Source organism: Aegilops tauschii, chromosome 5 (assembly GCF_002575655.3).
Source record: "Aegilops tauschii subsp. strangulata cultivar AL8/78 chromosome 5, Aet v6.0, whole genome shotgun sequence".
In the NCBI taxonomy this organism is placed as follows: domain Eukaryota; kingdom Viridiplantae; phylum Streptophyta; class Magnoliopsida; order Poales; family Poaceae; genus Aegilops; species Aegilops tauschii.
This window is the reverse complement of record NC_053039.3, coordinates 464,691,036-464,703,035: the sequence shown is the minus strand read 5'-3', so window position 1 is coordinate 464,703,035 and position 12,000 is coordinate 464,691,036. Positions and strand designations below refer to the sequence as shown.

At 47.7% G+C, this 12,000-nt stretch overlaps 1 protein-coding gene across 1 annotated transcript; it reads right to left on the bottom strand.

Moving 5' to 3' along the window:
• Positions 1-10,902: 10,902 nt before the first annotated feature.
• LOC109741001 (dehydrin DHN1) lies at positions 10,903-11,697 on the bottom strand. The gene is made up of 2 exons (XM_020300076.3): positions 11,406-11,697; positions 10,903-11,316 (listed from the first exon to the last, which is right to left on the bottom strand). The coding sequence occupies exons 1-2, from the start codon at positions 11,589-11,591 to the stop codon at positions 11,101-11,103; spliced, it is 402 nt and encodes a 133-aa protein (XP_020155665.1). The 5' UTR covers positions 11,592-11,697; the 3' UTR covers positions 10,903-11,100.
• Between the last annotated feature and the right edge of the window lie 303 nt (positions 11,698-12,000).

Sequence of the window (12,000 nt, the reverse complement as noted above, 5' to 3'; positions counted from 1 at the left end):
TCCATGACAGGATATAACGTAGGAAACCCTTTAGGTACGGGAGAGAATTTTCATGACATTACCCATACAGCGGTGTTTGGATAATTGAGCAGGAAAAACTTAACATTGGGCTGCAAATGTTCCTGTTGAAAATCGGAGTACCATAGACATGCTTCAAGATAGCATTGACATGGTTAACAGGTGAAGATCAGACTTTGGAAATAAAAAGGATCCATCAGGAACAACTTATAGAATAAGTCTTACAATTTCCTCACGGAAGAATGACTAACCTTGCCAAAAGGAAACTATAACAATAGGTCCTCCGGCCAGGTGTGCTAGGCATGACATCACCTTACCGGGTCATATAAAGACCAATGTTATAACTCTTGGATATATGTTCCAACCATCATATCTGACCGAGATTCAGATCTGATTGGTGTCAGGATACCTCAGACTCAGGATGCCCGAGAAGAAAAGGTGTAACACAAATTAACGTAGGACATTTTAAGATTCTCGGGAAATGTACTATGGAAGCGAGTTCCGAAACAAGAGTTCATCATCTAAACCAAGGAGAGGATGAGGGGGTAGCTGATGGACTCGGTGACAATTCATCGAGATTTCCAAAGGTGGGTTTCCACATTTATGTGAACAAGGAGATATCATTTGTCAGATCAAATGATATAATGATGTATGCTCAAGGAAAACATACACATTTAAACATTGGTTGAAAGGTGCACCCGAAACATGGGCTCGGTAGCACGATCAATGTTAGAATGGTGATTCAATAACCAATAGTCTAAGAATGAACTTTCGACCATTAACTTCAAAGCAATAGGGTTTCTAGAAATACTAAAGTCTCACAACAGAGTTCACTTGTTGGTATTCCGGTTGGAAGCAACACGGGGTCCAAGAAAGGATGGCGATGGCGAGAAGCATCACTGTAACAAGAATTCTTAAGAGGTGGAGCAATTCTCACAACATCCTTGACATAAAAGATGGTAATACTTCAAGGTAGAACATAATACAAGCTCGAAAGCAAGTTGCATCCATAACATGAACAAGTTTGTGATGAAAGTAAGGTAAGGATGTTGTCGATGGTAACTCAAATTACCAAGGGACGAGGATGACACTTATCATCATAAATTCGATTGATATATTGGAAGAGCTCAGAATGTTGATGATGTTCATGACACATTTGTCGCGAGATTTCATGAAGGTGTAATCGATCGGCGACGACATCAAGTCAAAGGAATGGTGAGGCGAAGGTTATTGAAACCAAGGGTACGACACAAACTCGAAATCAAGCTTGCTGTTCAACGCGAAATGATACGACGACGAAGATCGGCGTAAGGTTATCTCATCATCCAAAATTGTGCTACGGGAAGAAGGACCAGGTAGCACAGTTTAAAATTTTGGCACAAAAATGATATAGCCGATCAGGCTAGGAATGACGTGATGGAGTATTAAACTCCTCAACAACAAAGTACTAGAAGGTACTGAATTGTAGTACGGATTCGATTCACTAATCGGCGTTCTCGATTGACGACAACCCAGAACCCGTGGAGTGATTATGACGGGGAAAGGTACTACTTCATTAGAAATTCATAAGATGAAGTGCAATGGGTTGATATCCTCGAGATACCAGGGGGTAATACTCGAAGGTGGATCAAAATAGAGGTTGGGCAGGCGTACTGATCTGCAAAAGGCAAGTACTTTAACTTGTCCGAGAAATAGAATCAAGGAGAAAATATGGCCGGAACCACGATTGCATAGGATCAATTCACAGATACCAGATGATATTATATCAACGAAATAGTTATTATTACAAGAAGCTTCTATGGTAGGATCTACATCGTGTCCATGGGCATGAACACAAAGTTCAAGGTCGACTCCGACTTCTTCAATGTATAACCTTCCATTCACCTCTCACTTTCTAAGAAGTTGTAGTGTTGAAAGTTTATCTAGCAAAACACCAGAAGAGTATGACTCGTGAAAACTTTCGGGTTCACACATATTAAGGAAGGCATAGGTTCAACCCGTCAGGGTATCATGCAAACATATACCACAAGCTTCAATAGTAAATAACACAAGCTCGATAGTAGAGCATGGTTGACAAAAACAGAGGATACAATTTACCTAAGGCATTAGGTATCAGGGAAAGAACTTCTCGAGGTTTTTGTATACAAAGGACGCTGTCGGATGATATTTCAACAAATGATCCGACGGTCCATAGTGGAGCTGATGTGGGCATCGGCACACAACCAGAGGAAGAAACAATGCGAAGGCATTGGATTATAGAAGCAAATGACTAATTCAAAGTTTAATTGCCGAGGAAGTATGATTTCCAAATCAAGGGATCAGAAGAAAACGCTCTGAATTAGGATGGATAAGCTGAGCCGGCTTAGGGGTACAATCGACGGCAATTTGATTGGTCGAGAACCAGCTCCAGTTAAAAATGACGGCTGAGCCGGAAAGATAATTTATAAGGATCAACTGATGATTGCGGACATTCGCAACATATAGAATCAAGGAATCTCGAAATGATAATGACAAAGGATGTCAATTAGATTACCAGACTTATGGTAAATCATATTGCAAGCAAGAATTTGAAGAGCAATAGGTTGTTGGGGATTTTCGAAAAATCGAATGGTATTTCGAAAACATTTGTGAAATACAAGAATCAACTGTGGATGAACGGATACTCGGTAAGTGTGAGGAATTACCCGTAGGGGTATTCAAGTGGTAAAGAACTGCAAGGCAGTAAGCTCAGAGGATTCTCGGGACAACAGAGAGTATTTCGTGATTGTATGAACAACAAGTGTATGCAGTTTTCATAGGGGTTGACGGTGGAAAGAAATCGCAAATGCGATGGCACAAAGACTCGAGAGCACATCGTAGAGTATCTTCGGAATCTTCTGGTGCAGCAGGCGGTCATCGGTAACAAGGGGCCCTCCGGGTGGAAGTGATCACGAGATCCTAATGTTCGAGTTAGCAAAATTCATTTAACCCGAATAGAAGAGAGATTAAAGTCCCAGAGTATAGACGAGGAGTAAAAGATCCTAATACCACCCAATGGCGACGTGGGCCCGTAAGACACACAGCCATGTTAGTAAAAGTTTTGCAATGTCTAGACTCGACTTTGGCCAAGGAGTTCGGAAGCGGGATTCCTACAGGCAGTCGGCTCTGATACCAACTTGTGACGCCCCCGATTCAATCGTACACTAATCATGCACGCAAACGTGTACGATCAAGATCAGGGACTCACGGGAAGATATCACAACACAACTCTAAAACATAAATAAGTCATATAAGCATCATAATACAAGCCAGGGGCCTCGAGGGCTCGAATACAAGTGCTCGATCATAGACGAGTCAGCGGAAGCAACAATATCTGAGTACAGACATAAGTTAAACAAGTTTGCCTTAAGAAGGCTAGCACAAACTGGGATACAGATCGAAAGAGGCGCAGGCCTCCTGCCTGGGATCCTCCTAACTACTCCTGGTCGTCGTCAGCGGGCTGCACGTAGTAGTAGGCACCTCCGGTGTAGTAGGAGTCGTCGTCGACGGTGGCGTCTGGCTCCTGGGCTCCAGCATCTGGTTGCGACAACCAGGTAGAAGGGAAAGGGGGAAAAGAGGGAGAAAAGCAACCGTGAGTACTCATCCAAAGTACTCGCAAGCAAGGAGCTACACTACATATGCATGGGTATATGTGTAAAGGGCCATATCGGTGGACTGAACTTCAGAATGCCAGAATAAGAGGGGGGTAGCTAATCCTGTCGAAGACTACGCTTCTGGCCACCTCCATCTTGCAGCATGTAGGAGAGAGTAGATGGTAAGTTCACCAAGTAGCATCGTATAGCATAAACCTACCCGGCGATCCCCTCCTCGTCGCCCTATTAGAGAGCGATCACCGGGTTATATCTGGCACTTGGAAGGGTGTGTTTTATTAAGTATCCGGTTCTAGTTGTCATAAGGTCAAGGTACAACTCCGGGTCGTCCTTTTACCGAGGGACACGGCTATTCGAATAGATAAACTTCCCTGCAGGGGTGCACCACATAACCCAACACGCTTGATCCCATTTGGCCGGACACACTTTCCTGGGTCATGCCTGGCCTCGAAAGATCAACACGTCGTAGCCCTACCTAGGCACAACAGAGAGGTCAGCACGCCGGTCTAAATCCTATGGCGCAGGGGTTTGGGCCCATCGCCCATTGCACACCTGCACGCTGCGAGGGCGGCCGGAAGCAGACCTAGCAACCTCCATTACAAAGGAAGTCACGTTACGCGGTCCAATCTGGCGCGCGCCGCTCAGTCGCTGACGTCACGAAGGCTTAGGCTGATACCACGACGTCGAGTGCCCATAACTGTTCCCGCGTAGTTGGTTAGTGCGTATAGACCAAATGGCCAGACTCAGATCAAATACCAAGATCTCCTTAAGCGTGTTAATTGATGTAACCGCGGACACCGACCAGGGCCAGGCCCACCTCTCACATAGGCGGTCTCAACCTGCCCTGTCACTCTGTCACAAAGATCCACCCAGAGGGCCGTCGGGACAAAGGTCCTTTCAGCCCCGAATCCGTGAATCACTCGCGGGTACTCCTCGAGCTGGCCCCACTTTAGTCACCACATGTATCATGTACAAAGTATATAGTATATACCCGTGATCACCTCCCGAAGTGATCACGGCCCAGTAGTATAGCACATCAGACGGACAAGAAGGTAGGGCCACAGATGGAATACTAGCATCCTATACTAAGCATGTAGGATTGCAGGTAAAGGTAACAGCAGTAGTGGCAAAGACAGGCTATGCAGTAGAATAGGATTAACGGAAAGCAGTAACATGCTACACTACTCTAATGCAAGAGTATAGAGAAGAATAAGCGATATCTGGTGATCAAGGGGAGGGGGCTTGCCTGGTTGCTCTAGCAAGAAGAGGTCGTCAACACCGTAGTCAAACTAGGGGTCGCCGGCAGTCTTGGGGTCTACCGGAAAGAAGTAACGGAGGGGAAACACAATAAATAATAGAGCAATCAAAGCAACACAAAGCATAACATGGCAATACGCAGTGCTAGGGGTGACCTAACGCAGTAGTAGGCGATACCGGTGAAGGGGGAAACATCCGGGAAAGTATTCCCGGTGTTTCACGTTTTCGGACAGATGAATCGGAGGGGGAAAGTTGCGAGTTCGATAGGTTAGGGATGTGTGGCGGACGAACGGGCTGCGTATTCAGATTCGTCTCGTCGTTCTGAGCAACTTTCATGTACAAAGTTTTTCCATCCGAGCTACGGTCTATTTTGTATTAATTTAAAAAGGATTTAGACATTTAGTAGAATTAACAGAATTAATTTAATCCTAAAATGCATTTATGACGTCAGCATGACATCAGCGGTCAGCTTTGACCTTTGACCAGTCAAGCTGACAGGTGGGTCCCGTTTGTCATTGATTGAGACTAACTAATCAGGATTAATTAGATTAGCTAGATGATTAGGTTAATTCATCATAATTAATTAAGTTAATTAATTAATTAATTAATTGAATTATATTTTTATTATTAATAATATTTTTTTAATCTTGTTTTTTTAAACGTTCTGGGGGCTTGAGGCCCCACTTGTCATAGGGCCAGCGGGCCATAACGGGCACGGTGCTAACGGGCGGTGGTGCGGGCGCCCAAACGAACGCGTGCCCGAGGGGCACTGAGCATGCACGACGCACGCCGGCGCCGGCGGGTGGCCTTCGGCGAGCAGTGAGGAGGGGGCGAGGCCCAGCAGCAGCAGAAGCAGTTGCAACAGCGAGGAACAGGGGGGCGCGGCGAGGCAAGGCAGGGCGACGGCCCGGGCGGAGGGCGACGCCGTCCGGGGCAGGACGATGGCCGGCACGGGCAGCGAGTAGTGTGCAGCGTAGACGCGCGCAACGTGACAGAGGAGACAGGCGAACGCGGCAGCGGGGACGTGCGTGAGGGGGCGCGGCCGTGCGTGGCCATGGCGAGGGCGCGCTCGTGCGCGGCAGCAGCGAGCAGAGGGACTCGCGCGGGCACGGGCGAGGTAAAGATAGGTGGGGTGGAGGGCGCGACCGTTGGCGCGTGCAGAGGCACGCCGGTCAGGCGCGAGGCCGCGGTGAGCAGGGGCGCGAGTGCGTCGCGCGCGCGGTGAACGGCGCCGGGGCAGAGAGGAAAGGGTGGAGGGACGGCTGCTCACCGGCCCTGCAGATGTGCGTACGCGGGCTTGGGGAGGAGGACGAGGACGGGCGAGGTCAAGGCGGAGGGGATCCGGCGGCGTCGGGCGACGAGGCACGGCGTCGAGGTGGCTCCGGGGACGGTGAGCGGCGGCGGTGTTGGTGGAGATCCGACGAAGGTGCGACGATGGCCGCTGGGGAGAGGGGCGACGCGGGCGTCGCGGCAGTGGGGGAGTCCGGCAACGAGGTAGGGGCGCTGGCGATGTGGGGCGATGGGCTCGGGGCAGTTGCCCGATCCAGATGGGGAGGAGAAGGGGATCGGGGAGAAGTGGGGGGGGGGGATAGTGGGCGCTAGGGTTCGGGGATAGGGGATAAGGGAGTGAGGGGTGGCGGCCTGGGCCGGTTTGGGCTAGCCGTCCAGCTGGGCCAGTGGGCCAAGGCCCTTGGGAGCCGGGGGGGTTCTTTTCTTTTGTTTTCTTTTTTCTTTTTATTTATTTTTCTTTTCTGTTTTATTTCTAGTTTCTCTTTCATTTAGTTTTTATCTAATATTAAAATGATCCCTAATTTAGTAATACATTAAAACCCACTACAACAAAAGGTTTTTCCCCAAGACAATTTAGTTTAGTATTTTTTTAATTATAAAAGCATTTAAATATTGGTTTTTGCTACTGTTTTATTCACCTAAGGGTATTTAAACATTTTATAAAAATGGGGTTTCTTCACCATTATTAGCTAGGGATTATTTGTCACAAATAGAACATTTTAGTTTTAATGTTTGAAAACTTTTGCCGTTTGACTTGATTTTGAATTTTGAATTCGAACGGGATTGAATCATCGGGAGATTGACGACAGTAACCGAGGTGACGTGGCATCATTAACAGAGGTTCACTGTAGCTTAATTATCCGGGCGTCACAACGGACCTCCAAAGTAGTTTGCCTGAAGCAAAACCATTGCCATTGAAAGAATCAAACCGGGGCAACGTGTCCCCGGACACGCCATCGAACTCCAGAACTGACACCCCCGCACGACTACGACGTCGGAGGAGGAAACCAGAACTGTCAGCCTCCAACCACAAACCCAGCACAAGATGCACCATCTTCCAGCTATCACTTGTGTAGACAAGCGTTTGCGCGTACTCCTGGACGACAAAACCTCCCTGCTCCACCATGACATCGGAGACAATGCCGCAACAACGGGGACAGAGCAGAAGGAGAGACATACCTGATGGAGTAGCCGCCGCCGCCTTGCCGACACCATCCATGAACCCTAACATCACCGATCTGAAGGATCGACAAACACACGATGCCACCAACTCCGAGACGCCGCCATGAAGGACACCGCCGATGTGGGAGTGGAGTTGAGGCAGATTTATTCGTCCGGGCGCCGCTCCCGCCACCCCGACGGTGCACCACAACCTACAAATCCAAACCCTAACTACAGAGCGGAGGAACGGGGTCCCCCCTCCCTCCTGCCGTTGGAGCAGTAGCCGGAGAGAGAGAGGGGGGGCCAGCGCCCTCGTCGGTCGAGATCGGTGGGAAAAGATCGCCTCCCTAGTCGCCTCGCCCGTGGCGGCGGCTAGGGTAGGGAACGCTTCGTTAGTACGAGAGGTTTTGCCGCCGCCTGTACCTTGAACGATGCCTGGTCCACTACTGAGTTGTATACGGCAGCGTATTCATGTGAAGTGGGAATTCACGCGGCGCGCGTATTGCAAAAGTCCTATTAAAAGTAGCAATCGCAACGCCCTGATGGACGACCGGGATATCGGCAGCGCGTAGCCACATATCCCAAAAATTCACGTCCCATAATTCAGGGTGTATTTTACATATTTCAAAGTGGGGGCGCTGGCTAACTCATGTGTATGCATCCTGTTCATCGGTGCATCATATCACCAATGCTCTCGTTCAACTGAACCCAACGGTTGTACTGAGATTTAGAAGAGGGCCAAAGAGAAAATACACATGTTAAAAAGGGTCAAATAAATGCAACCTTCACTAAAATCCGGGGGGGGGGGCAACGGCCCCGGCAGTGCAAAAAATGGTACACGACCTTTTAGGGCATGGCCATCGCGTCGCCCTAGACCTGATGCCCTGCAAGCCAGCTAGGTTCGGATGCCACCGTGGCGACGTAGGTGTAGCTTGCAGATGACAGGCGCAGCTTTGCAGAGGAGACAGCCGCTTCGTTGAAAAAGTAAAAAAAGTTCAGAGAGAGAGAGAAAGGGGGGAAGAATAGGAGAGGATGGGGACTTTTCAGCTCGCTGCATGGGAGATTTCTGACGCTGCCTGACCCCACGAGGTGCAGTGGTTTCAGATTTTCATGGCTAGGTGGAGTATGGGGCAGCACCAAACCGCTGCTTCCATTGTACATGCCCTTACAGGACGCTACAGACCCTTCAGTCGAAAGTGATGACATGTCAGTACATGTGGTCTATACACCGAGGAGCGTTCGACTTTGCTACATACTAGATGACATGGCTCTGGTTACCACTGGACGTACACGTACGCATGCAAGTGTTTTGCAGAAGGTGAGGCGTGAGGGTCAAACTGTATTTATTTCAAGAGATGAACAGAAGAGTAATATTACTAATTCTTGTGAAGAACTTTGGTTCTGCACGCACCTGCATGGAGGTAAAACGTACATGTACATGGATATTAGCTTGCAGAGCTACATGAGAGAGAAAGCTGGATCAAGATATTACTATTCTGATGATCAGTTAATTAAAGTGGTGGATCTGTCTAATGCACGTACATCATTCCACTACAATCGTGTGAAGGCAGGTTTATGGAAGGAGTCATTTGTTAGAGATAAAATAGAAAGTTTATCTGTTGATTTGGTTGCACCGCTTACCAAAGCAAAGATCAGAATCCTTCCTTCCACGTAACGAGGTCTTTCAATTTCACAAGATGAGGAGGCTGCTACGTGACTTTCTATCGTTAAGGGATACAGGGTGGGGTCCACCTGCCATGCGAACAAGGAGAAGATGCATACAAAAAAAGTAGAGTTAGTTTCCTTTTATGTTTAGTCATGAGAGATAGCAATTAATTAATGTATATTTCAGTTTGTTGCTCAAGTTAGATGGGTTGGCTAATATATAAAGCCACCCTGCGTCCATTGTAAAGGGTAGGTTATTTTGAGATGAACTAGACACCGTGTGTGTTCCGGCCGTCGGTCATTATCGAATTTAGAGAAACCTTATCAAAAATCTCTGTTGGTGTGTGAGTTCTGCAACGCGACGCGTAGCAGACTACAAGGTGAGTCTATACGGTTCGTCCACGTTATTTCTTCAGACCGAGGGGTTGGCGTGTTTGTTTCTGCGGAGTTTGTGAGTTTCTTCGTAAACCCACAACGAGTTCTTATTGCGATGGGTTTTTGTGCCGTGAAAGATTAGGCCAACAATGGACCGACCCTCTTCTCGAGGTTCACTCCACATCACCCCCTCCCCCCTTATTTTCACCAATAATACTGACTCACGGACAACCAGCCGTGGACTTTCACGGACGCTCGAGGTTCACTCCACATCACCCCCCTCCCCCCTTATTTTCACCAATAATACTAGACTCACGGACAACCAGCCGCGGACTTCCACGGACGCTGGTGCATTCCCTCCTCTAATTGTCCCCCTTAATTTTCATTGATAAGCCCGCCTCGCTTAAATAATAGTATGTGATATTTGGTTCTAGGCCTAGCATTGCCACACTTTGCCACACATTTTTGCCAAGTTCATCAAAATAAGAGCCACAAGTTGGCAAGCCTAAGGGAATCTTGTCATTTTTTTGTGTATGCCGTGTGGGGCCCAAGTGTGGCTTGCCTAAGCTGTGGCTAGAACCAAACACTCACCTAAGTTGGTCAAACTTATCTAACCTTAGTGTGGCAATTTTTGACAAAGTTAGTCACAAATCAAACAGCCCCTCAACCAATCAAATTCTATCCATCATATCCATCATGTAAATCCCCCGTAAAAGCCCGTGGGTCATTATTAGACATAGTGAAAAGTATTATACAATAGTATCATGCATATGATACTAATGTATGATACTATCTTCATAATGTATAGTATTATAGATTGATAGTATCATAAATTATCTTATTTATTGTCATGCATGACACATAGTAGTATCGTGGGTCTAGCATTATTAGACATAGTGAAAAGTACTATACAATAGTATCATGCATATGATACTACCTTCATAATGTATAGTATCATAGATTGATAGTATCATAAATTATCTTATTTATTGTCATACACGACACATAGTAGTATAACATTATTATGATACGATATGTACCTATACTACTCGTTTTTAATTGTCTGTCATATAAGCATGTTTGCTAGTCTTAATTGTCTGTCATAAGCATATGATAAGCATGTTTGCTAGTTCTAAGTGTATGATATCGGTTATATTATCCGGTGCTAGCCTTATTCTTATTTTCACCCATGTGGGGCCCAGACCTCCCTATTCATCCAATTAAAACATGTTACTTCCAATCATCAGCCTGTAAACGTAAGTAAGCTTTTGTGCGTCTGGCAAAACTCTTCGGCGGTGCATGTGTAGCTCCGCCACGGGTACCAATGCCGAAGTCCTATATACTCCTTCTGTTTTTAAATATAAGTCTTTTTAAAGATTTTATAATAAGAATTACATAAAAATGAATGAATCTACACTCTAAAGTATGTCTAGATACATACTTATCTAATCCATACCGAAATCTCTAAAAAGAGATATATTTGAGACGAACAGAGGTAGTACATGGCTTACTACAAAAACACAAATAAACGTTTTTATTACGATGTACACACATCATACCATACGAACACACAAATGCGTCACGCGGGCGCGCTCGTGCACACGAGGTATACCAGAGTCCATTATTTATCCCTAGTAACGGCATCCCTGCAGATGCTAGCCAAGCCGAGCTTGGACGGAACACAGAGAAGACACACATAGCTGCCTCAGTGCTGTCCGCCGGGAAGCTTCTCCTTGATCTTGTCCATGACGCCCTTCTTCTCGCCGGTGGCCTCGGTGCCGTGCGTGCCCGCGTACTCGCCCGCCACCGCCGTGTGCTGCTGCCCGGCGGTGGCGTCCTTGTGGGCTCCGCCGGGGAGCTTCTCCTTGATCTTCTCCTTCATCCCCTTCTTCCTCCTGCCGCCCACGCCGTCGTCCTCGGACTACATACGTACACAGGCACAACAAGTTAAGATGATAGTGGAGTGACACAACACAATATATGGAGCGAAAGATCCGTCCGCAAGCTTACCGAGCTGGAGCTGGAGCTGCCGGAGCGGCGAAGGACGCCGTCGGTCTTGTGGTCGTCCCTCGTCGCCTGGAGCTGCGCGCCGTGCGTCCCCGTGGGCCTGCCGGTGAAACCGCCGTGCCCGGCCACAGGCTGGCCGTACTCCTCCACCTTGTCGGTGGCGTGGCCGTGCTGCCCCTGGTACTCCATTGTGGTGGTACGAACAGCGATCGATCTACAGATTATACGTGTGGTCGTGTAAGTCAGTAAGTGTATTGAACTGTTGCGAACTGCGATGGAGAGAAGTGCAAAGCTGGATGGTTATTTATAATGGTATAGGTGTTCGAGTTCGAGATGCATTGGCTTTGCAGGTGGAAGGAGTACGTGTCAACGTGTGCGTGCGTGTATGGGCATCATTCTGGTGGAGTGGCTATCCTTCTGCCAATAAACCCATAAACAAAGCCGGCGAGAGTAAAAGGTACGGCTGCATGCCACGCGGCATCGTCTGCGGCGCCACGTACGTCTTCGGACTTTCTCGAAGGGCATGACTACCTGGATAGTCCATCGACGCATTCATGCATGGATAGATGTTAGGTACAGCGTGCGTGCTACGTGCAAA